Source organism: Euprymna scolopes, chromosome 12 (assembly GCF_053919585.1).
Source record: "Euprymna scolopes isolate OS-2025 chromosome 12, ASM5391958v1, whole genome shotgun sequence".
Lineage (NCBI taxonomy): Eukaryota > Metazoa > Mollusca > Cephalopoda > Sepiida > Sepiolidae > Euprymna > Euprymna scolopes.
Window position 1 is genome coordinate 151,442,295 of NC_136493.1, and position 27,197 is coordinate 151,469,491.

General features: G+C 29.7%; 1 protein-coding gene across 45 annotated transcripts in view; it reads right to left on the reverse strand.

The window, feature by feature from the left end:
* The window catches only part of LOC145291553 (phosphatidylinositol-binding clathrin assembly protein LAP-like), a 343,700-nt gene that overhangs the window by 39,963 nt on the left and 276,540 nt on the right, over positions 1-27,197 (reverse strand). For 19 of the 45 annotated variants that reach the window (XM_080137598.1, XM_080137600.1, XM_080137591.1 and 16 more), the window contains 4 exons: positions 25,066-25,378; positions 22,541-22,612; positions 11,141-11,248; positions 8,408-8,662 (listed from right to left, as the gene is read on the reverse strand). In XM_080137598.1, the coding sequence (XP_079993724.1) occupies positions 8,408-8,662; positions 11,141-11,248; positions 22,541-22,612; positions 25,066-25,378 (748 nt within the window). The remainder of the gene's footprint in view (positions 1-8,407; positions 8,663-11,140; positions 11,249-22,540; positions 22,613-25,065; positions 25,379-27,197) is intronic. The other 26 variants (XM_080137599.1, XM_080137597.1, XM_080137588.1 and 23 more) reach the window with 4 other exon arrangements.

Here is a 27,197-nt window from a genome sequence, read left to right on the forward strand (position 1 = left end):
TGCAATACATTAAAATTATTCGTTTCTTGATAATTGAAATTTTCTTTTAGTAAAAAAAAAGAAACAGAAAACCGGTTACCACCTTATTTAATTACTGATTATCTTTTTTATGAAAGTCGCTTGAGACAAAGTATGAAGCTACTTGAGGTAAGGAATTAAAAAGAATAAAAGATGATTAATCCAAAGACAGAACATCCCTATTGATCATAGTCTTGAAAAGACCGAGGCTACAGGTAGGAGGAAAACAGTCATCAAGAAGAGTTCTACAACCCTGCAGTTTTATAGTTTTTCTAGTAACAATGAGTCATAACATAGTATTTCGAAAGATCTGTATCCTAATGTGGCCAATTATAGATGGCGCTATGCCAAAGAAAAAAAAAAGGAAATGGTAAGAATATTTTGAGATGGCAAATTGACAAAAATGTCATCAGAAGCACTCAATAAAATTCTAACAATAAAGAATGATTATGATATCAGTTGTAAGCAATTGCATGGAAAACAGTTTGTGATCTAACAAGCAGTGAGGCAAGTGTCAACTAAAACACAAAAACACTTGTAAATATGCATACTTACATGATGAGAAGAAGAGAAATAAAATCTAATTTAAAATATGACTTGTGTTGCAGATCATATAAAGCTACGATTTATCTTGAAAACAAAACTTGTAGCCAAATGTTCAGAAGTTAGATTTCATGAATAATCATATCAGACAACTTTCAAAAAATTATTAAATCCAATGAATTGACTAAAACATTTCAGCCTTCATTTTCTTGCAGGACAATATAGATTATAAAATGAATTACTGTTTCTTCTGCAGCATCTGAAAACAGGTTCTAAAGTCAAAGTTATTCAGACCAAAGTGTCCAAAACTTACAGGAAGTAGATTACATATGAGAGAGAGAGAGAGATTTTTATCCTGTCGAGACAAATCATGTCATGCAAAAGACTTTATTAACAACCGTTTCATCTTTAGAGGCTATACAATCAAAAATTTGAAAAAGAATCTTTATGAAAACAATTTTAAAAAAAAAGAAGTCTTGCATTTACATAATTAGCCAAACACAAACTGAATAATCGACAATCTTATCAATTTGTTTGTTTACAAGATCAATTATTTGGTATTAGTATGGTTAATTATGTACGACACTTTTTCCTCATGACGATTCTTTTTGTCTGTTTGATTGCATAGCCGCTAAAGATGAAACAGCTAAAAGTACATAAGCAAAAGCATATATATTCTCATACATTATTATGGCTATAAACCAACAGAATTCAATATCAATTTGGTATTAACATTTACTGCAAAACTGCTGAATACAATTTTATAGTTATATAAGATTATTAAAATAGAAACTGAATTGCTCCACAAATTCAATCATGTTTGCATTTGTATAGGTGTTCAACTCCCATGCTCATATCTTAGTACATAAACTTATTTAGATTAGTTTTTGTTTTGCAAAGTTTGTTACTTAAAATTCATAAAATTTAAAAAAAAAGCATTTCATTCACAAATTTCTTACAAACGCAACATAAAAATGTAAAAAAATTTACTCGTATAAACATTAGTATCTTCATGACGTTGATAAAAACTTATGCTTTAAATAAGTTCTTAATGAAATCCAAACAAATCAAGTCATTTGAGAAAAATATAGCATTGTTGACGGCGGGAAAGGGGGGGGGAGAAATGTAGCATTAGCCAGCCACTCCCCTTTTCTTAATTTTGCCTGTTGATAAGAATTCTTGAAAATGATGCCAGGAAAAAAAGTTTTTATGAAGTTATTTTATTAAACCATTTTAATTAAGTATGTGGGTACACTGTTAATATTGACAAAATTATATACACACACTCATATATATACATACATATATATATATATATATATATATATATATATATATATATATATATATATACACACACACACACAAAAGGAATGTTGTTGTGTGTGTGAATTCGTTCCCTATAATCTCGAAAATGGCTGAGCTGATTTTTATGAAATTGCACATAAAAGTATTTTATATGCCTCATTATCAGATAGATTTTGTTTCGGAATGCCTTTGATAAGTATCGATAACTGCAATAATCTGATGAAAGAAAGAACGTGCGATTTTGGCCAAAGTTAACTTACACAGCCTAACATCACATGTGCATTTGAGAAGTTTTATTGCCACACAAGCAGAAAGGCTGGGCATATAAAAATCAACAGTAGATTATTTGATATGACAGGGGTGCATTCAAAATTAATATTTCTGTTTAGAGCACAATTGAACAATGATATTTGACTTTTACATTATAAACTTTAATGCAGGCCATTATATAAAAAAATAAATTTATAAAATCAACACTAGGTTCTCTACAGTGCAATGTCGGGGTATTTGTTTAGTTTAATCAAGACATTAAAATATGAAAACATTGAAAAAAGATATCTTGTACTCACCTGTTATGGAATAAAGTTATAAAAAATATTTCACTTAATTTGATCAAGTATCTTGGCAATGCCTATTTCGCTGACTATGAGGAGGAGAGGGCGCTAAGGGAAATAACTCCATCACTGCTTGAAGTTTGTCAAAATTTAGCGAGATTATTTTGAAACATGGGCAGAAAAATATGTAGATAAATATTGTACGTTTTTTTTTTCACTTATTTTACAGAGTTTCTTTGTCTTTTTTAATCCCCTTTTTTTGTTTAAAGGCATCCCCCTTGTCAGCTGTGAAACAGGCAAGATGGCCGCAAGATGATTGATCTCATTAAGATTTTATTTTCCTCCATAAAAAAAAAACATTTTTTTGAGAACTTAATTTCAAAACTAGTATGTACATTTTTTTTTTTTTTTTTTTTTTTTAAATATTTTCAATTTTTAATGTCTGGATTAAAAAAATAGACGATTTCACCGATTTTGATGGCAGTAAAAATATAGGGTGAAACATTCATTGATCACCAGCTAGGTCTCCCCACTAATATATATATATATATATTTTATTATTTGGAGTAAACAGTTACATATGGTCGCTATAAATAGCTATCTGTTTCAGTCAAAGAGACTTCCATCAGGCAACCTGGAACCTCTTGACGCCAAAAAGAAAATATATATATATATATATAGGGAGAGAGAATGGCACAGTAAAATTATAAATCTATGACACAAAACATTAATTATGAACTATTGGAAATAGTCTTGCTAATTAGCATTCAAATGATTGTCTTTGGAACGTTTATTAGTCCTATATATGATGATTTTTTTTTTTTTTGCTGATGGCTACTTCTTGATAGAAGTTTACCATCTCTTCCTTAAGTGTTATTGCGTCCGTGTACACGTAGATGACTCTTCAATCCAGCTTTAGTCCTACATGAAAGTTCACAAATGTGGCATAAAAACTTTCCTTGTAAAAGTGATCGCATGGTAATATTGTGAATCCTCGAATGCCGTGTCAGGCCACTTTTAGATTTGCAGATTAGACCACAAATATGACAACTTAGCGTTACCAGGTAACTATATATATATATTACACACACACACACACAATTTCAACAGATCCTTGAAAAGAAAATGATTTCTTTTTGAAGAATTTCCATGATCTTTATTAAATGGTTTTCAAGAAATTAAAACAAAATTCCAAATGTAAAGAGTGATAACAGAAAACTAATTTAGATATTCACATGAATTTCAATAAATTTCAAAAAGTGTGAAGAAGTAAATTGTTAAAAGCTTCATAAAAATATTCTAAAAAATATATAATAAAGGATCAATACATAATATTTATCACAATACACATCGCATACATATGTAACGTTAAGAAAATAAAAGGCACAATAGCTAAAAAAAAAAACGTACACTTCATTTATTTTCAATCCTATGTTTTATAATCAAAGATTAAATGCAAAAAATAAAGTTTACGACAAAATATAAACGATGTAACATGTTTAATAATTTACAAAAAAACAACCAAGATTGTTTTTATAAATTCTTTTGAATCTCTTTGGTTGGTTGGTTGGTTTACGGCATATCAACCCTTTTCAGATTATCTAATGCCGAATTCAGTGATTTTGAAGGAAATTTACTTTAAGAAAATATATTTGGGTTTTTTTTTTTCAAGTCTGTTTCTATTTAACCCATAGTTGGGACCCTAACAGGTACTACCACTCCAGGTCAGAGTGGACCTGGGAGCAATGGCAATTAAAGGGTGGCTCCACACTCCCCAAAGCCCGCAGGCTGGGGCCCTCACCATCGGATATAGTTTAAAGGTCATATTCAGGACCTTGAATCTCTTTAAAATGAAAAAGAAATTACATTTCACAAAATACTTCTTTAAATTTTAAACTTTATTTTATTATTTTATAAAAAAACAAATATAAAAAAACTTATTTTAGCTTTCATTTCATTTAATGTGTCAGTTTAAGAAAGAAAAATATGAATCATATTTCCAAAAATGCTTTTAACAATTTTCGAATGTCTGCAAGTCAAACAGAGTAAGTCATTAAAATAAATAAATATAAAATATGGTTGTCATGAGATTTTAGAAATTGAAAATCCTATGTTTACTCGAGTTAATATAGACGCATAATCACATTTGGTCTTATTCAAATCATACAATATATATCATATATAATAATGGATTACATATAATAATGAATTATATATAAATTGTTCTGGTGTACTAGAGGGTGGAAAAAAATCCAATAATGCTCAATCATGGGTATAAGAACATAATATTTATAAAAAAAAACCCGTAAAATTAGAACATTTTAGATAGCACGATTTTGTTAAGAAGACACTTGTCAACAAAGAAACCAATTTTATTCACCTGCAAGTTGTGGGGGAAAATAATATAGAAGTGAAGCAAATAATCTAAGAAGGCCATTTTTGGTAACAAAAGAAGAAATTTATCAAAAGTGCCCACGTGAGTGTTTGCTTCACTTCTTGTAAATTTCCTCAAAACAGACTGATAAGTGAATAGGTGATCACCTAATTGAGTTCCTTGCTGGATTTTATTTCATTAAACTATTGTATTCAAAATGCACAAACTGGTAATTTCTTTCATAGATAAAAATTATACATAATAGAAAAGAAATGAATTTACAGAAAATATGACATGATTCCATTTCCGTTTGATGAAAACCAGTTCTCTTTTTTTGTTGCAGACCATCTACTAGTTGGCCAGTTCTGTATAAATCCCAAGAGTGATAGGAGTATTCTATTATGTCTGAATGTGATACAATGTTCAACGAGCGAGATCGGAGATGTGCCACTGTACAACTCATGCTATCTATCAATCCAAATTATGACAACAGGACCATTGCCAACACCCTCAAACTGTAAATCTGGATGGTTCAATGAAGTTTCCAGCCACGGTTATGGTCTTTAGTGTGGTTTCAAGTGAGGGACAAATCATGCTACCTCACATATTCGAAGTCAGCTTGAAAGTCAACACCAAAGTGTAGCTGGATGTGCTGAAGAGTGTCGTGATCCCCTGGTGCAATCCGGTTGCTGCTGGCAGACCCTGGGTGTGGCAGCAGAACTCAATGCCGGCCCACAAGCATAAAGAGACCTAGACTTGGCTTCAGAAGGAGTACTATGACTTTGTACCTCTCACTGCCCCCCTCCTCCCCTGACCCGAACCCACTGGAGTACTTTGTTTGGTCATACATCGAGAACATCACCAACATGATCTTCCACAACATCAAAGCCAACTTGATCGCCACTATCTGCAGAGTATTCACCAAGCTCTCACCAGTGCTTGTGGAAAAAGCATGCTCCCAGTGCCAGACCTGTATAGAGGCAGTGATTGAGGCTGAAGGAGGCTACAATAAATAGATATCAGTTCTACTACATAATCAAGCTACCAGAATTATTTTTAATAAAAGTTTTCAAAGAAAGCTCTAGTGTTGTTTTTAGGGCGACAAATTTATCATTCCACCCTGTAATCTAGACAATAGTTTTTACTGGGGTATTTGATAATGATCTTTTGTTATGATTTTTGCTTTTTTTTTTTGTGGAATTTGTCATTTTTTGGACATTGTTGTGGACTTATGATATTTATTGGACACTTGGGGAAATATTGTTTTGAAAATAGTTTAGTGTTTAAAAGCTTATATATATATATATATATATATATATATATATATATATATATATATATATATATAAATATATATATATATAAATGTTACCGACAACAACTAGTAACAATATTTTAGAATAACAGATGCACTCACATTATATTTATCTCAATTTTTCTCTTAGTAGACATTCTATGCAAAATGGGTTTATTTTGAAAATTTTGTTTAAAAAGAACCAGAAGATCAAGTATTTATATTTTAAAATAAAAATCAGATCCTTGAAGAGAAAATAATATTTTCTTTGTGAAGAATTTCCATGATTTTTATTAATTGGCTTTCAAAAAATAATTAAAACAAAATAAAATGTCAATTATTTTTTAATTAAGCCCTTCCCCTCCAATAACAATTATTTAATAAAGTTATCTGCAATAAAGATTTTTTTTTTTCATTTCACAATAAACAGATTTTCAAATAAACAGTTTATGTGCCACGTTTTTCTGAAATGAATAGTTTGCCCCTTTTTTGAAAGGGGAGTCCCTTCAAAGAAGAACCTGAAATAAGTATAGAAGTGTGAACATCTGATTCATATATTTTGTTAAAATTGCAATATAGTTAACAATTGAGAAATTGTAAAGAAAAATAACAAATAGTTTATAACAAAGTAGAATTAAATCTTATTAATCCTTATACTTATTGGTAACCAAGTTTTCTTTTCTTCCCCACAAACATCTTTTTATTATTTCTCTGATTGTGACTCAAGTAATGGCTTTTACCTTTCTAAAATTAGGCAAGCAAGTATGGTTTTACAAGAGGTTTTGTTGGGAAGAGGTTTTCAATCAAACCTAGGTTTAATGACAAGTAAATTCTTTTTACTATTTTTTTCAGCATGAAGTAAGGCCTCACATGATCAGCTATTTTGGCATTAGTCTAATGATAATCTACATAAACATAGGAAACAAATTCTGAAATTAAAATAAATTTCGTTTCAGCACGTTAAAACGTAAAAATCCATAGATAATTAAGTTTTACTGCATTTGGTATAATTTATTTTGTTTTATTTGTTTAAATTTCTCAAGTGTTAACTATTCTGCTGTGTTTTTTTTATATTTTCATACACAATCCATGCAAGTTCAGAAGAATTCAAAGAAAAACAGAAAGGCTTTTCCTCTTTGTACATGTAGCAGAAAGTGAAAAATATAAACGGTATCACTATGAACTCTACACAACTTTCACAAAGACTGACAATTGAAATTAAACTAACAAAAAGTCATCTGCTTGGAAAAATCATTATATATAAACAAGAAAAAGAAAAAAAAAAACAGAAAGAGAGAAGGGGTGAGAGGTGGGGGTGTTACATTTGGAGGGAATAAAAAGCACATGACAATGATGACTAAAAAACAAACTAATTTCACTACTGAATGACTAAAAAACAAGATTGTATAAGGCACAAATGCAGTATCTGCTTGAAAGTATGCAACACACACACAGATAAATATCGAAAGTAATGAAGAGCAGTGCAAGACAATCCAACTGAAATGAAATTGAAGAAATAAATGTGATTGGGTAATAGGATGAAGGGGAAAGGGGAAATGAAGAAAAACAGAAAAATGAAGAGAAGGAAAAGAAAATCAGGGTAAAGTACAAAATAGTTAATAATCAATGACTCATAAAAAAAAAAAAAAAATGCAGTAGAATTAAATTTGTTACAAAACTCCTATAGTGTTAATGTGTGGAAACTAAGGTTTATTTAAAAATTTCAATGAAGGCTATCCTAATGACATCCAAAAATCAATGACGGCTGAAATGATTACCTTTGTTAAGATTTAGATGATTATGTGTGTGTGTGTGTGTGTGTGTGTGTGTTTTAAGAGACATTCCACTCAAAATAAAAAAGATAATGATACAGTGAATCTTTTTTTTTTTTTTTTTTTTACTATATTTCCACCATGATAGTCAAACTAAGTTAACTGATTATCTTGGGTGCCATTTTTGGTTTCAGGTGTCGATAAGACAACCTACATTGAAATGTTTTTGAAGTTTCCACGTGTTAAGACTATACGAGTTTGGTAAAGAATTTAATTCTAATGCATTTGCTGTAAATTGTACTTTTTTTCTTTACGAGTCAACTATTCTTGACTTAACTATTTTGAACTTTTACCAGAAAAACAATCACAGAGGCTCAAGCAGCTTTGTGCATATATCAAAAAGAGATCAACACAAAATAAGAGGGGGAGGGGAGAAAGTGGCAAAAAGTGTTGCTTGCAACACAATACACAGACAGAGAGAAAGAGAGAAAGAGATAAAGAAAACTGTGCAACAATAACAATTCCGTGTCTGCATAGAACAGACCTGAAGGACTTGCTGGTGGCTTAAAGCCTGAAGCCGATGGACTGGCCGGCGGATTGAAAGCTGCAGTGGATGGACTGACCGGTGGATTGAAGGTGGAACCGGCTGCTGGGCTGACAGGACGATTCATTACCGGACTTGCCGGTGGAACAATAGCAGGACTAACCGGTCGTATGAATCCTGGGCTGACTGGACGTAGCGGAGCCAGCGGATCCAGTGAGTCAAGAGGATCAAGAAGGTCGTCCAATTCCGTGTGGACTGAGTGAGCATGACAAAGATACAAAACAGATTTTTGCAATTCGAAAAGACAAAGATTATTCTACAGAATTTCAAAGTTTTTTAGGGGGAAGAGGACAATACTTGAAATCGAAATAGAGAAAGAAAATCAAAGAATAAAGATGAGTATTGTATTTGGAGAAGATGTGCAAGCAAAATTATATTAAATGAAGATAGATAATCAACCGAATTAGTCCAAAAACTTTTTCAATTTTAATAATAAAAAAAAAGAACAGAAAAAAAAAATGAAAATAAATAATGATGTTTTTACAATAATTTTGTGATGAAATAAAAATTTTTTTAAATAAATTATAAAAATGAAATGAAATATTGATGACCATCAAGAATCGTATTACAAAATTTTTAAAAACAAATAAAGGCTTGGTTTACATTTTTGAAAGACAATTTTTGTGTCATATACAAAATTAGGATGTTATTGTCAGAAAAATTCCGATAAAAATAATTGGCAATAATGAAAAAATAAAACATTTTGCTGATAAACAAAATACAACTTTTTAATTCTTTATATTTACGTTCAACAAATTTAATGGATCAAACAAAATCTTAAATCCTCCAGTCTGTAATAAAGAGCAATATGCATTTGTGTAAATATATATCTATCCTGTCACAAAAGCTATTGAGTAAAATATCTAACAAATTTAAAGTGATGAGATTTTAAAAACTGCTCCCAAATAGCATTTAAGCTAACAAATCAACATTTAATTTTGTCTGGACAATTTACATTTTTTCATTGTACCATGTTAAGACATCACTATGATGACATAATTCAGAAAGAAATTGGAAATTTGATAATTTGAAAGTTATTGAGATGAAAGTTTTGAACACAGTTTTAGTTTTTGAATAATGATAGAAAAAAAAAACCCAGAAAAATGTCTAACTTCTGAAACAAATATTAGAGTCTAACAGAAAAGAATTTGTGTGAAGTTGAAAATGCAAAATCAGTGGAAAGTAAAACACCTGTAAAATTAGCCAAGAAATAATTTGAAAATAAAAATGTAGTTGCATAAATGATAATTTAATTTTTATAAAAAGCAAAACCGTTTTGTCCTCTCAGCTTTCATGTTAACATTTTGTACAACAAAATAAAAAAAAAGTTATTACCAGCTAACTTTAAATTAAAAAAGCACACACAGTCGATAAAAATAAAAAAAATAAAGCTTTTTTTTTTTTTAAATGTAAAAGAAAAAAAATTTTTTTTTAACATTTTATTTTTGTTTATATCCATTAATCAAACTCTTTGAATCTTGGTGAATTTTAACACATTTTTTTGTTTGTGAGTTATATTTAAAGTTTTACTTGTTGTATATAGTAATATTAAGCGACCATTAAAACACTTGGATCAACACAAATTTTTTAAATGGTTCTACTAAAATAATCATATTTTAAAAACCAACGCACCTCAAAATACTAGCATTTCGTTTGGAAATTAACATACGTTGACATATATAAACAATTTACAATGTTATATATATATATATATATATATATATATATATATATATATATTTGAGAGTCTACTATAGGCAGGTGGAAAACAGATGGATTCAAAATTTTCCCAAAGACTCATTACAAATACTTTGGTAAAACTCGAACATTGTGTTCAGAGTCTGCATGAACAATTATTAAACCAACTGTACAGCCACACTAGATATATAACTCTTTCAATATTTCAGGGATGGTTTATATTGTGGGTTGACAATCACCATGCTATAAAAAAAAAAAAAAAAGTACCTTATATTTTTTTAAATCAAATCTTTTGATTGCGCAATACAATCGATTGTTGACATTCTGACTCAATTTTACTTTTAAATTTCCATGATTTATTCGAAGACAAATTATTTTTAAATAACTTGTTTTTACTTTCCTTGTTTTCAGGAATATTTTCTCATTTCTAAAATTAGAATGTTCATAAAGAAAAATGTCACAATAGCAAATATTTTGCTGGTTGTCTAATGAAGAGGTAAAGAATATAACTAATAACATCATATTATAATGTTTCAAGTACAATTTAAGACTAAAAAAATTAAAATAAATAAAAAAGAAAGAAAACTGTTATAGAAATAAACTTGGAATCTCAAAGTTTAAAACTGTTGGGAAAAATTGCACAATTTATGACCGCTGGAATAGCCATGTGAAAAATTGGACTATTTATGACTGCTGGAATAGACAGTCAACAAATTGGACTATTTAAAACTATCGAAATAGACAATTCCAAAAATGTATGATTTAGGACTGTTGTAATAGCCATGCCAAAAATTGAACTATTCAAAAATAAAAAATAAAAATAAAAAATGAATAAAAAAAATAATATTATGGCTTTTTTGCCTTGGTGGTTCATAAAGAAGCACTATATTCCCATACATATATTTGAATATAAAACATCATTTCTAATAAAAGAGATAAAGTCTGAAAAACGTAAATAAGTAAAGATTTATGTACCTGCAGGTGGCACCGGTGAAGGGCTCGGAGCCATGGTGGCAGCAAGAGGAGATGCAGAAGTAGTAGTAGCAGCAGCATTAGAAGGAGATATGATGTCCATTACACCTGCTATTGCATGCAACAAAAGTAGGAGGATGCAGTTAGTTTCAGATACTTACTCAAGTACGTCGCCTCATAAAAATAATAAGCCATTGCTTGTAGTACTTTTATTGTATTACACTACATCAGTCTCGATTTCACATAAAAATTCTCATTTTTTTAATTTTCTTTATTTGAATTAATTTGGCTTTCAAACAAATTTCTTACTCCTTAACCCAACCCTATTTTTTATAAAAGAAAGTTTAGTTTGCGATTTAAAATTAATTTAAACTTAACCCTAATGGCTTCTTTCAAAATATACTATGGCAGTTCAGTTCAGGTTAAATTTTAATAACAAACAAAGGAGACAAATAACTTGGGGCATATAAATATTGATCTATGAATATGAGGGTGGGTGGGTCAATAGTTATAAACTTTTAGATGATAGTTTTTCTACAGTAAAATTCCATCATGTAAATGGTGTCATAAAAACAACAAAAAAAAACTAGTTGGAGGAAATATATAATCTAGGAGGTTTTTAAGTATTAGATACAACCCAACCCAACCCCACCCCACTAAAGTTAGAAATAAATAAAAATAATTTTTTTTTCAAAAACACACAATCATCGACATACAGTTAATGCTCTTTCCAGGTTATCTGTCTCCCAATAATTCTTCCAAAACTCACTAAGGGAGTGGATCAGTTTAGTTTAAATTTTAATAGTAAACTAAACTCTCTTTCTATACAAAATAGAATCTTCCTAACTTCCACCAAAGGAATTTACAGTAGATTTGAAGATCAAATTAACTCAATTCACAAAAAAAAAAAAAAAAAAAAAAGAGTGGGGTGAAATCGTGATGTGCATCATACGATAAATGTACTTTGCAATAGAGAGTTACAATGACATAGGTGTCAGTTGCTCTCTCACACACACACACACACACACACACACACACACACACACACACACACAATTTAGAGAACCTTTAAATAAAAGATATTGAATTAGATTAATAAATAATAGATATTACAGACTGATTTGTTTCAAATGTATAAACTAAATTTTGTACTAAAATCAAAATTATAAATTTCAAGAGAATGAACATAATCGATGACACTAGTTTCTTGCCTCAAGTCTATAAGTTGAAAAATACAAGGCAAGAACTGGCTGCCAATTCTATGTCTGTCCGCTTCAAACTTGGATTGGCATGATTAGTTCGTTTATAAATATAGTAACACACATTTATATACAATACTACATGTTTCATTTTTGTTTTAGAAAATTTATTTCACTTGTATTTACTTTGTCTAATCAGTAAAAGAATGCATCACGACAGATCATTTCTATTAGTTGTGTTGGATAGGCAAGCGATTGCAAACAAAAGATGCAAGACTACATCACGATTTGCATACGATTTCATATTCAAAACAACATACAATAAGTAAACTTTTAAGACACTATATTTCATTCTTTCTTTATATCTTTATATAAAGTAAAGCCAGTTGATTGATAGTTTCTTGGAGTTTCATAGTTTTTTAATACAAGGTCGATACTTAATTCTGTTTCAACAGTGAATGATGACAAGTATTGGTCACAATTCTACAAGAAAAATTGTATTTCCAAAGATTTAAATCTTTTCATATTTAATTCGCTTTAATATTTTGTTTTGATTAGTCATAAAAGTGAAGATTTTACTACTTCTTAAAATCGCAATGAGCAGATCTAAGAGACATTTTCAGAAATATTGCAGAATCCCTACATATGATAAAAGCTCATGTGTTCGTTGCAGGGTTTCTTCTTTTATCAAAGGACCCATTAAGATAGAATCAACTTCTCGATCACCATTCATTAGAACAGACACATGTTTTTATGAGGAACCAATATAAAATCATTTTGAATCAACAAAAATACGGTTGGGTAGAATGCCAAGAAAAGGGACATAACTACTTCACCATTTTTTTTTTTTTTTTTATTAACAGCAGAAACAGCGACAAACAAAATAAGATTCATATTGGCTTTGTGGATCAATAACTTACAAAGCAGTTGAACAAACAAGAAAAAGAAAAAACATATTTGCTGATTTTTTTTCTTTTAATAGTTGCTATCTTAGCCATATGTGAACAAAAATGGTGGGTTTATATATTTCTCTAAAATATTACTGCATTACTAACAAAAGATCTGATAGCATTTGATCAGATATAGCAGGGCCCATAGTCTGCAATGGCATCCATTAGATTAATCACTATCACCATCATCCACTCTATGGGGTTTATTATCATTTATGTTGAGAAGTAAGCTTTCTATTAATTCTATCATGAAACAAATTTTAATTGCTAAATCCCTAGGGTATCAACTCTCATTGTTATTTTAACAGCGGTTGGGTTTAACCAGCTTCTTCACCACATCCAGAATCATGTACAAGGTTTGTGAGCAAGGTTGCACAAGATGGTTAACAGATTGCGATTTAAGTCATGGACCTGAGAGTTAAGCCAACTCCTCTTTAATAGTTGTTGCCTATGCCCTCAGCTACCCACTGATATGCTTGCACTAACCTGGTAAAGAGGTAGGGAGGAGTATGTCGCAAATTACTTTCCTCTCTAGGTGATCATACTTACACAGCTAATCATCTCATGTCTAATCTTAAGATGCCTCTGTTTTGCATATGCACATTTGACAATGAGAAAGCTATTTCAAATTTAAGTCCAACTCTTATGGATTAAAATTTTTTTAACTGTTGATACAATAATTTTTCATTAAAATTAAATACAAATTTTTTATGAATTAATTTAATAATTTCTGAATAGGAAACTTGAAAAATAAAATTATTGAAAAAGGATACGTTAAAATTGTAATAAGAATTCTAAGCACATCATAAGGTCAATCTTTGTCAATCTTTTGATAAATTTGTTACTATCATGTGTGCAAGTAATGAACAAATAATAAAAAATTCACCCCATGTGTGTGTGTGTGTGTGTGTGAACAAATTTGCATAAAAGAATACAAGAGTAATTAGTAAGCCATGCAGAAAGAAATACAAATATTATTTTAATAACCAGAGATTCTTTTATGATAAAATATTGGCACAAATGGAAGAATTTAACAAAGCAGCAAAAGTGTATTTAAAGAAAAAAACAAAAAACAAAAAAAAAAAACATATTCTTAAGATGCGTTCATTTGTGTGCTTAATGATGTAAATATTTCAAACTAAAGCATAGTGAACGGAAGAGCAAACTCTCTTATAGAATATCTTAAAATGAAGTCAATTGGAATATACGTTAGATTTAGGCATTAATTCATCTGAGAAATTGATATTTGATTCTGACTAGCAATTTCTTCCATTATGTAGCAGGTTCTTTACACTAAAACAATGTAATTCAATTAGATCTTTCCAAAAATACTTATTCAAGCAAGGAAGAATTTTACAATAGAAACTAAGTATGGTGTGGTTTTCTTTAAGCACTGTTAAATAATAACAAGTGTTTTGAAGGCTTACAATGTAGGAATGTAGTCGTTATGAGCAGATAAATAAATAAATGAACGATAAATAATTCAATATATTTTTTTATATATAATATATATATATATATATATATATATATATATATATATTTATTTATCTAGCTGAATTTTTTTAACTGTGGATCGTACTTATTCCAAAGGTCCTTTCGGGGAATAACCCATCATCAGTGAAAAAACAAATCCTCTCTCTAAGCTATGAATTGTAATTTACAGCTTAGAGAGAGGATTTGTTATTCCACTGATGATGGGTTATTACCTGAAAGGACCTTTAGAATAAGTACCATCCAAAGTTAAAAAAATTCAGGTAGAAAAATATATATATAAAAAAAAATTGAATTATTTATCATTTATTTATCTGCTCATAACGACTGTACATTCCTGCATTGTAAGCCTTCAAAAACACCTTTTACAATAGAGACTATATTTAATAATGATCTAAAAACTATTTTTGAATGTTAAAAATTGGAATTAACTTCCGTACATAAGCATTTTTCCACCTTTCCTCCATATTAATTAATAGTTCTGAAGCATACAAATGCTTCAGAACTATTTTTTTAAAAAAGTGTATAAAGTTTAGCATTAATTTATTTGGAATCAAATCTATTATGCAATAATTTTTGTTGATGTCAACAGCAATTAAAATGATGTAATAATAAAATGTCACAGTTATTTCTGAATGAAATCAAAGGATAAATAGTAATAAATAGTAATAAATAGTAGTTATGGTCTAACAATCACAGATGTGTCTAGTATTTTCATAGATTTGAAAACATTTTTCATTCAACTTTTTAATTCGGCACATTTTGAGTTGCATTATGTAATTAACACAAGACAAACAGCTTTATTAGAGATTGTTGGTCAATAAGAATTCTACATGAATATCTATTGAATGGAAATATCAAGAAGAGATCACTTCAAAAAAAAGAAAAAGCACCAATTCAACCAAAGCTTATAAGCATGCAACTATAGAAATAAATGACTACTCACTACATCTGTTACTATCAATGATTAGCGGCTAATTTGTTAAACTTAGGAGTTTAATAAAAATTAGAGATAATGTTTTAATGATTAGAAAAGATTAAGAAGAAAAAAAAAACAGAAATAATTAAAGATATTTCATTTGAGACATGTGCCAATATTTTCATTAGATTTTTTTTTTAAACAATGTCTAAAAGTAACTGTGAAAATATATTCATATCAAATCGATATTTATTGGAAGTTTTTAAAATGAAGAATTATTATTTACAGTTTTAACTGGTGCTCTCATTTTAGTTTTCTTGTTACATGTTCTTTGGTCGGGATAAACTTTTTTGGATTTATTGCACTCTGCAACTTTTGTTGAATAGGCATCCCTCTGTGTTGGGTAAAGTGCTAAAACTCAGTGTTAGAAAAAAATAGGTAGTTTAAATTCCAGTCCAGTTTTACATTGTTGGCTTTTTTTTTTTTTTTTTTTTTTTTTTTTTTTTACATTTTCACCCCAAACAAGGCACATTGCCACTTTGGTGTAGGGGGCTACTATCAGGGGCAACAACTACTGGGATACTATGTTGGGATTTGGGCAGAAAGATGTCAGTTCACGTTACACTTGAACTTCTGCATGTCAGTACAGTTGGGGAAGCAGAGACCTGGAATGGAATTCCAGAGTTTAGCAGTTCTGGGGAAGAAACTACTGGAGTAGAAAGGTCTTTTACATCTAGGGATCTCTACTGCGTGGGGGTGGGATTTGGCTGCCTGTTGGGTTTGTCGAGGGTGTCTACGTCGTGAAGACATTGTTTTAAGACATGGTAAAACCTGAGAAAATTGATATTTTTTGTCCGTTCCCTTGCTTCAATTTTTGTTTGTCTCTTCTTTTTCATATTGCTAATAGAAACTGCACTAACTGTACACCGGTTTAACCTGCTTCCTTCACAGCAAGAAGTTCTATGGGAGTATGAAATTCATAAGTGGTCCCCAATCGTATGTTTATTCCTGTTAGGGGGGGGGATGACGACGTTAAGATTTTGCAACTTTGCAGGGAGGTGTCAACATCCTCCTACATAAAGCGCCTGGAATTCTCAAATTGGTCACCCATTTGGTATTGACTAGGCTCAACGTTGCTTAACTTTGTATATCTAACGAGAACCGGTGTGTCAGCGTGATTAGGCTGTATTCATATTTCTAACACATCTTTCAAACCTTTGCGAGGAGGTTGCACATCAAAATTCAATTTTGGTCAATCTCGTCGCATTTAACTTCATGCTTTGCATTTATGTCAGTCATTCCGTAACATGATCACAAATGTCCCACCAGCCCTCGCCTTCCATAACAGTTTTGAGGAATCCTAGTAAGAACTGCTTGGTGACCATTAGGATTATCATGATAGGCTTCAGTGGAATGGGAAGAAAAGCCTTTTGTGATATTGGGACAGTACCAGTTGTGGTTCCAAGAGATTTTCAGCTATTATGTTGAAGTGAAATGTCAAACAGACATTCAAAAAAGGAAATCCAAACAGCAAGATGGTACTAAAATGAAGCAACCACTTCAACTGGAAATAATGTAATAATATTCAACAAAAAAAGTAGTGAACTTAATTCCATCATTAATGTTTCAATGTTCAAAAATTGAGGAAAATTAAGAAAAAAAAAATTAAGCAAATTTTAAGACTTTTTTCTAGTATTTCAGAAATTTTAAGGTTTGAGAATTGATATTTGGTATTTTTTGGATTACCATTTTCATCTTCGATGTTATTCTCACAACTTTTTGGTTAATAAACTTCCAACGTTCTTCAGTACATCTTGTTAAAGTGAGGAATTAATGTAGCATTTCAAACTGAATCCATTATTTAATCCACAGAAGTAGATTATTCTTATTCTGTTAGCCACGACCAAGTAAAAGTCTTAATTTTTATTTTATTCTTAGCATTGCCTATAGTGAGAACTGAACCTTTAGAAGACAAGTTTAGAACTGATTATACTTAGTACTTTTATCTCTTGTGTCACATGTCCAGGTGAGTCTTCTGAAGATTGAAGGTTCAATTTCCACTAGATACTAACAATAAATTTAACATTTCTTAAAACCCCAATCATGGATGATGGAACGAGAAATATCTACTCTGGTGGATTAAATAAAAATACAGTTCAAAATTTTATATAGATTCCAAAGTTTGACAAGACATATCCAAAGTTTGACAAGACATATCCAAAGTTTGACAAACAAGACATATCCAAAGTTTGACAAGACATATCCAAAGAAAGTTATGTACTTCAAGGTTGCATCATCTGGAACATTGTGAAAATAAAATCTAAGATAAGAATAGTAACCTGAATAATCTAAATGGTATTTTGAAAAAGTTCCTGATTTGTAAGTAAATAGAAATATATAAGATATACAAGCATCTTTTTTTGTAAAAGTTCAGAATGGTAACTAAAAAATTAAAAAGAATAATTTATATCAAACACATTAGAATGAAATCTTTACTTAACTAGCCAAGTTTAAAAAACTTTTTATAAAATTTGTTTTCTCTACACTCGACTTTCAATGATGACCACAATATATATAAGCAGGTTGTAGCTGCTATTGAAAGTCAAGCGTAAAGACAAATTTTATGACATAAAAAGTGTTATAAACATAACTTGACTAGTTAAGTATAGAATTTCATTTTAATGTATTTGATATAAATTTCTTTTTTTTTTAATCATTGTTGATTATTTAGGACTTTTACCATTTTTTTTTTTCACAACAAATTTCATCAATTGTCATATCTGAAAGAATCTCAGCAAATTAAAATAAGGAAAATTCATAATTTCAGTTTTACAATCAATAAAAAACAATAAGCAACAAAAATAAAAAGTGTTTATCATGGTTTTCAAGTTCAATAGTAGATATAAAAAATGGACGTTCTGCTACACTTAAATAATAAAATCACCAATTAGAAAGTATTGTCAGTAATGTTTGAAAATTTTTGGTTTACAAGAAAATACGGTTGCAAGTTGAATATATATGGTTGCTCAGTCGCTCTAAACATATTTTTTGAAAACTTTTTGTTTTTTATTTTTTTTATTTACCTTAAACAAGGAATATTGCTACTGAAGCATAAAGGGCTACTGTAATAAGGCTAAGATTTCTAGGAGGGGCAACCTAGGTGGAGTTGGGCAGCAAGAGGTTTGTTCCCATTAAAGTTAAAACTGGGAGCAGGGAGGGAATTTCAAAGACAAGCCATCCAAAGAAAGTAGCTATTAGAGCAGAAATTTTTTCCGACATCTAGAGACCTTTACAGGTGGTGGGGTGTTACTGCTACTTGATTTGCTTGGGTGTATTTACATTGAAGGGGGAGGTACAAGTGAAATAAATTGGCGCACATTCCATGGACGTACTTGTAAAAAAAAAAAAAATGTAGGAATACTCCTAATTTGTGAAGCCAGCCAAGTCATTCTGGATATTTGGAACTTTCCATTAAAATGAACCAAGGAACATATAATCTGACAGAGTCAATCTTTTGGCTCCAATTCAATTATATTCTACAATCTCTCCAGCTGAAATGCAAGTAGAACATCCTGGGATTCCTTGATAACAAGGTTAGATGAGTTTTCCTTTTAGAGTGGGTGTCCCAACAAGTTTTCCTTTTAGAGTGGGTGTCCCAACAAGTTTTCCTTTTAGAGTGGGTGTCCCAACAAGTTTTCCTTTAAGAGTGGGTGTCCCAACAAGTTTTCCTTTTAGAGTGGGTGTTCCAACAAGTTTTCCTTTTAGAGTGGGTGTCCCAACAAGTTTTAAAAGTCTTTACTAAACTATTTTACGTTTAGTTTAAACAAGTTGAGATAGATTCATAATTTTTGTTCAAAAGCTATTGATGGAAATGAAAATCTCTATGTTTTATAATGTTACAAGTTGCATAAATATTTGGGCACTCTAACATCTTTCACATTGGGACATAAAGACGTTTAGAATGAAACAAACATGGATATTCTTACTGCAGATTTCCAATCAGCATATGTAGCAATGAAAATGCCCCTTCATACTTAAGCAGGGCAGAGTTTTTTGCAAAGACGATTGGACACATCTAAAGCAGGCATGTCAAACTTAGGGCCACTTGAAGGTTGTGTGCTCTGTAGTATAAAGACAGCACATGACTAAATGAAGTTGTTTAATAAAAACAAATGTAAAATATTTTGTTACTTCAACGCATACAATACGGTTTGGTTGTTTTACGGCATATCAATCCTTTTCAGGTTATTTAATGCAGAAACCAGTTATTTTGGTAAAACTTTTAATGCTTCAAGTTCATTATATCTTCAAATATTCATTTATGGTGTTTGGTTTGGTTGTTGTATAGAGAAAATTGTTTTTGTTTTTTTTTAGCTTTTCAGAACATAGGTTTTGAAAAGAGGAAGAAAAATAAGATCAATTGGTGAATTTTAGGTCCTGAAGCCAATATCTTCAGACAGCCTGATCTGGTAGCACCAAACATACAATATGCACAGAAATTATTTAGTGACATTCATTAATGTAATGTAACAAAATTTAACAAATGAAGAAAATAACAAAATTTTAAATGGCAAAAATTTATATGCAGTTGCAATAAATAATTTTTTAAATTGATAAAATATTGTTGTGTAAAGAAATACCTATCCTAATGATTGTGTTTATTTAGTTTATGTTATAAACATTGCAATTTTACTGTTGAATGAGGAAATCTAGTATCTTTATACAAACGACCACAAGTTTGACATGACCAAACAAAGGTGAAATTCGATTTTGATGAAAATTATTTTTGTAATTGAAGCATGATAGATTGAATAAAGGATTTTGTTTGCTAATATAAAAAGGCACACCAAAAAGGGACAGATTATAACAAATTGTTAATATGACAACAATAAAAAGAAGTTTGAAACTGGGAAATAATAACAGAAATAGCTGCAAGTTACTAAGTATATAAAAGATTACAAACAACTTAAAAGCACATTGAAAAATACAGCAAAAAAAAATCGGACATGCTGAACTTATCTGTGTTTAATACGATAAAAAGCACACATAAAAAGCAGGAAAATACAATTTCAAAAAGTGTATTTGAAACATGTCAAAAACAGAAAAGTCAAATTATCCAGAGTTTTTTTTTGTTTTCTTAAATTTAAATTTTGGAAAGGGGGGGGGGTGAAATATATCAGAAGAGATTTATATAAAAAAAAATAAAAAAAGGATCACTAAAATATTTGGGGTTTACATAGAGACAGACAGAAATTTCAGTAATGTATGAATTCTGGATAAATTCAGAAATGATAAAACAATCTATATTTTTTTTTGGCACATACAATATTACAAGGTTCGTAAAATTACACCTGCATATGCGTGAAAGCCAACTAAGAATATCTAATTAAAGCTTGACATCTCACATATTTAAAGAGTGTTATCCAACATTGCAGGCAAATACATTAGTGTACGTTTAAAAAATCAGTTGGTATTTAATGTAAATTAGCAATCTCTACCCAACATTGCGCAAGAACTTTATTTTTAATAACCATATTCCTCTTTTTAAAATATGATTCTGACAGTTAAATTATTACAATATTGTTTTTCTCAACAAATTATTAATCAAACTAAGTTGTTATAAAACCATAACTGACAATGTTTTAATCTCTCTTAAATTGTTTGACATAAATGCTTAAACCTTTCAGTTCTTTAATACTTGAAGATTGCTAAGAATTATAGAGCAGGAAAGGATTTTGTATACAGTAGCTGAAATGTTATCAAATTCCTTTCAAATTTCAAAAGTTCAGCAAGTAATTCATTAAAAAAAAAAAATTAACAAAAGATTAAAATGACTGACTTATTTTAGAAGAAACTAAAATAAATTTTGATAGATTTAAATTTGTAATAAATTCTTTTTTTTTTTTAAATAGGATTTAAAATTTAGTTTTATTTTATACTATAGCATTTTTTATTTAAAATAAAAATAATTCAATTTGTGATTACAAAAGTTATGTTGATGTGGGAAATTACACAGTGATTATACAACTTTATTAACATATCAAACACTTATTCCAACTGGTAGGCATGTTTTTCAATGAAAATTAAAATGATTTTTCTTTTTTTTTAATCAAGAATTCAATTTTGCACTTATTTAAAAAGTAATATTAGCATTATTAAAGAAAGTTTAATATTTATTTTTCAATATTTTCATTTACTCCCACCCAGTTTTATGATACAAGATACAATTTGGAATCTGTAATGAAATATTTAATAGAATTTCATAAGTATATGCTAATGTTATAGTTGATTGCAGTTAATTGTGCATATATGTAAAGATCAATTAAACAATGTGTCCCAGGTGACAACTACATAAGAAAAATATCTTAGAATAATTACATACACAAAAATACTACTTTGATATCAAGATTAATGAGTTAAAAAAAACAAAAAAATGGTGAAAAGGTGTTATTAATTAAAAAGGCAAATGTTTTAAACAATTTATTTTCTTAATTAAGCATAATGAATGAGGTTACAATAAAAAAAACATTTCTCCCACAAAAAAAAAAAAAAAAAAAAAAAAATAATCAAATAGCTGCAAAAATATTTTTAACCAGTCAAGTCGTTCAATAAAAAATAGTTCAAATTTGCATTTAGTAGTTTTTACAACTTTTTTCTTCTTCCTGAAAATTTTCGATTGCAGAAAATGATACAAGTCATGTTCTGAATTAAAAAAAAAAAAAAAATTAAAACGAAATTTAAATTGGAAAAGAAATTTTCTTTTAATTTGTGTCAAAAAAATGAAAGAAAATCCAGCTAGGAGAAGGAATAAGAAAAACCTTATTAATCTGACCACACTTACCTGTGGTTGTGATGGACGTGCTGTTGGGGAAGGCTGCTGCAAAAGCAGCATCAGTTGCAAAAGTGCCTTCACCTAAGAAAAAAAAAATTATTTATTAAGTCATTTTTATTTTAATTAAACATATAGCAAGAAACGTATATTCTCAAAATGTGACAAATCTGCACACTAAAAAATATAGCAAACTTAAAGATGACAGACATCATGTTATAAAGAAATGCATAAATGTTATCCTTTTATCTCAAGAAACAATGCATTTGATCTGAAAGAGTGATTGTATGGTGAGGAGTTTAGTGGATAATCACGACATTATTTCAAACACAAGCAGGATAGATAAAACAATAGATAGAGAGACTGATCAAGATTATTGGATGCAGCAATCCTCACACAAAAATTATTTAACGATTTTGTTATTAAAAAATAATAATTTACTGTCCATACCCAATACTGCCTGGAAAAGTCATTTTAGTTTTTAATTTTTATTTGTTTGCACATTTTAAAACTTAAGGCAGACAACTCCTATTATATTCTTCAATTTAAAACTAATTATTTCCTTTGCTGATTTATTTTAGATAATTATTTAAAAATGTTTCATATTAGCAGTCGTTTGAACTGGACTAAGTAATTTTAAAATAAATTATCGCTAAGTACATTTTTATGTTGTCAATAGCATGATATAAAACTGACAAATAAAAATTAGTCAGAAGCAAAGTTTAATTTGTTGGTTTAAATCCTACTTGAGGCATTTTGTCTGCAAAAAATTTCATTTTAATACATCTTTTTTATTTAACATCTTTTCTACATTCGGTATGGGTTGCACATTGTCGATGGCAGAACAAAGTGACTTGTATCATTTGCATTGGTTTCAAATTGTCATGGCATTCAAAGTCTATCTTAGCCTGATTTTTCTTTGATTATTCTCAGTTGAAAGTTGTGCATTTGTTTGTTCAATCAAAGTTTTATTCAACATCTCCATAACATCATAAATGGTTGCAATACAGAGTTGACTCCAGTCTGAACACTTTCAGTTTAAATGTCAGCAAGATGTACACCACAATTCCATCGAAAACATAATCATGTCCTTTCTCTTGAACCCATAACTTGGTCAGAAAGACCACGTTATGACTCCAAGATTAACTTATATGTAACATAACACTACGTCATTGCAGCTTTAAACTCCACTACAAGTGACCAATAAAAATGAACAAATCATGTCGGGAAGAAGGTCAAAATTTACCTTATACAGTTTGTATACGTAAAATTGAACTTAATTCACACCCCCACCACCACGAACACAGATCATATCACCAAGAAAGTTAAATTAATCCACAACTTTTGCAGATCGTCGATGGAGAAATCAGTGCAGGAGTTTCTTTTAATTCAACAAATAGTACTAGCACATATTTAACAGAGACAGTTTTCATCAGGAATTAATCTCCTTTGCAGCCTACTACAACATTTGTGAATTCATTGATGACAGCCTGCACAGAATAATGTTAATTATTATTAACTAATTTATTCAGTTAAAATTTAAAATACTTCATATTAGTAAACTGCTAAACCAAATGAAGATATTCTTAAATAAACACCTCATCTAAGGGGAGGTAATTCTTAATATTTTAGCAAGAGTTAGCTTTCCTCATTGGCTTCGTTGGCTTAGAGAACAAGAAAGGCATGATTATAGAAGATAACTATTTTAGAAAACAAATTTTAATATACTGGATCTTGTGCAGCTATTTAATAAAGATAACCTGCTTTTTTTCTAGACATGTTTTTGCTGTCAAAATATTGGCTACTCATGTTATTCGAGTCCTAATTACAATTATCTCAATAAAATGGTTTCCATAATGTCACCAGTGAAATATGAAGAATCAAAAATCCTTAAATGACAAACGTGCTTGAATAAAAAAAACGCACAGCCAGAAATTTAAAGTATTTATCGTACGTCTACCTGTAGATATGAGTGATAAAACTTCAGACTATGATTAGCTCTGTCAATCCTAAAAAAAAAAAAAAGATACACTTATATGGTAAATTTCATTGCTTTATCTTGTTTTAAAAAGGATAAAGCATTTTTACTGAAAATGTAGTGTACATCAAAACGTGCGAGGCGCAAAATGTCATAACTTTCTTATTTTTGATCAGATTTTAAAAAGATTTCTTAGATCATCAAACTCTTTATACCATTATTGAGATATGTGAGCAATTTTATTTTTTCATGTGTACTGCTACACAAATATACTTTAAACATTTTTACAATCAGAAGGCACCTCTCCGACATATATCAAAAAAAGTATATCATGGTACCTGCTGAGCATGCCTGAAATTTGAAAGAGCAAAACCACACATGATTAAATGGAAAATACAGCCGCAGGAAACATCACATTCCAAGATATGAAAGCTAATGCACAACTGAAACAGGTCAAAAAATATTCAGGATGTATCTCGTGTAGCAAATGTTTGCTTGAAACTTAGTTCCGAAGCTGCCAGATGCAATAGATTCATGTATCTCAAAAAGGGATACTTACTTTGATTTGAGGCACTTATTGCAGGAGAAGCTGTGGGTTGAGTTCCCCATCCCATAGATGTCATAGTCGATGGTTGTCCAGGTGAAACTGCAGTTGTAGAGAGACTGTCAGCAAATGGGTTAGTAGAAGTGGTTGACAAACCAAGTAGATCGTCGATAGGTTTAGATGATCCTGTCAAACCAGTGTCCAAAAGCAGGTTTGACCCTGGATCTGTAACAGCAGCGCTGAAAGGATTTGTTGGGGCAAACGCTGTGGGCTGATGGTGCGGTGACGCTGAAGGTGACACCTGATTCAATTCTTTTATCCGTTGCTCCTAAAAAAAGCAAAACAGAAACAAATACAATTATAATGGCAGTGTCTGTTAAAATTCAATAAATCTGAAGAAAATAGGTTTAATTTAATTATTTTATTACTTTAAAATAAATTTTGCCAAAGCAAACTATTTAATAAACGATGGGAAAATATATAGTGCGGGTTACTTTCCAAATTCAAATATTTGGATGTTATCGCTCTCCCTCGTGGTCTCACAACTGATATAGCAACCCCGCTTTCATCTTTATAGAAATCAACATGTAGAAATTACCCTCCTCCCTCTGCCATATGTATGCACCCCTCTGTGTGTTTCAACTCTGCTACTATTAAACAAGATTTATACAAACAGAAGGATTAGAGATTAAACTATTATAAAACTGTATAACTGGATAAAAAATTTAATATAGACAAAAGATTTATGCAATACAGAAAAAAAAAATCCAAGAAATATATTTACTTATTACCTAATTATTTAGATTCTATAAATATCAAACTTGTCTAATTATTCTTTGTGAAGAGAAGGACAAGGAATGGAGGAGAGATCACCCCACACATTATTCATTAAAAAAAGTTGTAATAGTATCAAGTGAAAACCATATTTAATGTTTACATGCAGTAGAGAGATTTCTTTGCTACATGGATTCATTGCAATAGCAAAGTTGCAGAATTGAAACAAAGACTCAGATTAATAGGATCTCAAAAGTTCAATTCCAATTCCTTATTTTAAAATCTAATATTCAAACTGTGTTGATCCTTTGAAAATAAAAAAAACAATTCAACTAATTCGCAGCATTTTTATAAGTCAAACTTCTTCCAAAATCTGTCTCTCTAACTCTTGTAAAACAGAACACTTTATCATTTTGAGATTTGTGAGGAGGAAAATCATTAAAAATTACAAAAAAATAAAAAATTGTAAAATGTCAACAGCTAAATTATAGTCCGAAAATGTCCAAATAGGAATAGTATTTATATTAAATTAACACGGCAAATGTACCCTATCTCCTCAGAAGGTTAAACAGGTATCTCTTTCAAAACAATTATGTTTTTATAATCTGAATATTTAATTCTTAATCAATATTGAAGTCTTTTTCTTAAAAATACAGTAAGGGTGGTGGTGGTGGTGTAATAGATATCTGCCAATGGAAGTTTTAAGATATAATTGTGAGCATCATGAAAAATTAAGTTTTATACAATTTTCTCTCATTTCAATTAGGATTAATTTAATTGGATTTTTTAATTACTCAATGAATAAGTTTTCTAAACCAAAACAAAATTGAAAGGTAATATTTTTTAATGTTACTTTTTTTTTTTTAGTATTTGTTGCTGCAGTTTGAAAACATATCTGAAACTATAAAACGTCTATTTTAAAAGTTCAGTCTCCTATGTGATTATATTAAATGAAAGATGAGAAATAAAAGTTATATATAAGTTTGTTATATCATTAGTACAATAAGGAGAAATTAGGGGAAAATTATTCGGCTGGTATATATATATATATATATATATATATATATATATACATACACTACCCTTCCAATTTACTCTTATATGTTGTATCTACTTTCAATTACTATTTACCATATTATCCTATTCTTTCATTCTCATTTAAATCTAAATGTCATTAAATCAGTTTTTCTATATTTGCACTTTCTATAATACTGACCTTTCTCTTCTGATGAGAAGCTTTCAGCTTCAAAATGCCATGGCCTAAAGAGATTTTTTTCTTAATATTCCCCTTAACTTTTCATTATTGTTCTGATGTTATAATAAAGTTACATATAACTTTTTTCTTTTTTTTTTTACAAGGAGGTCACCACTTA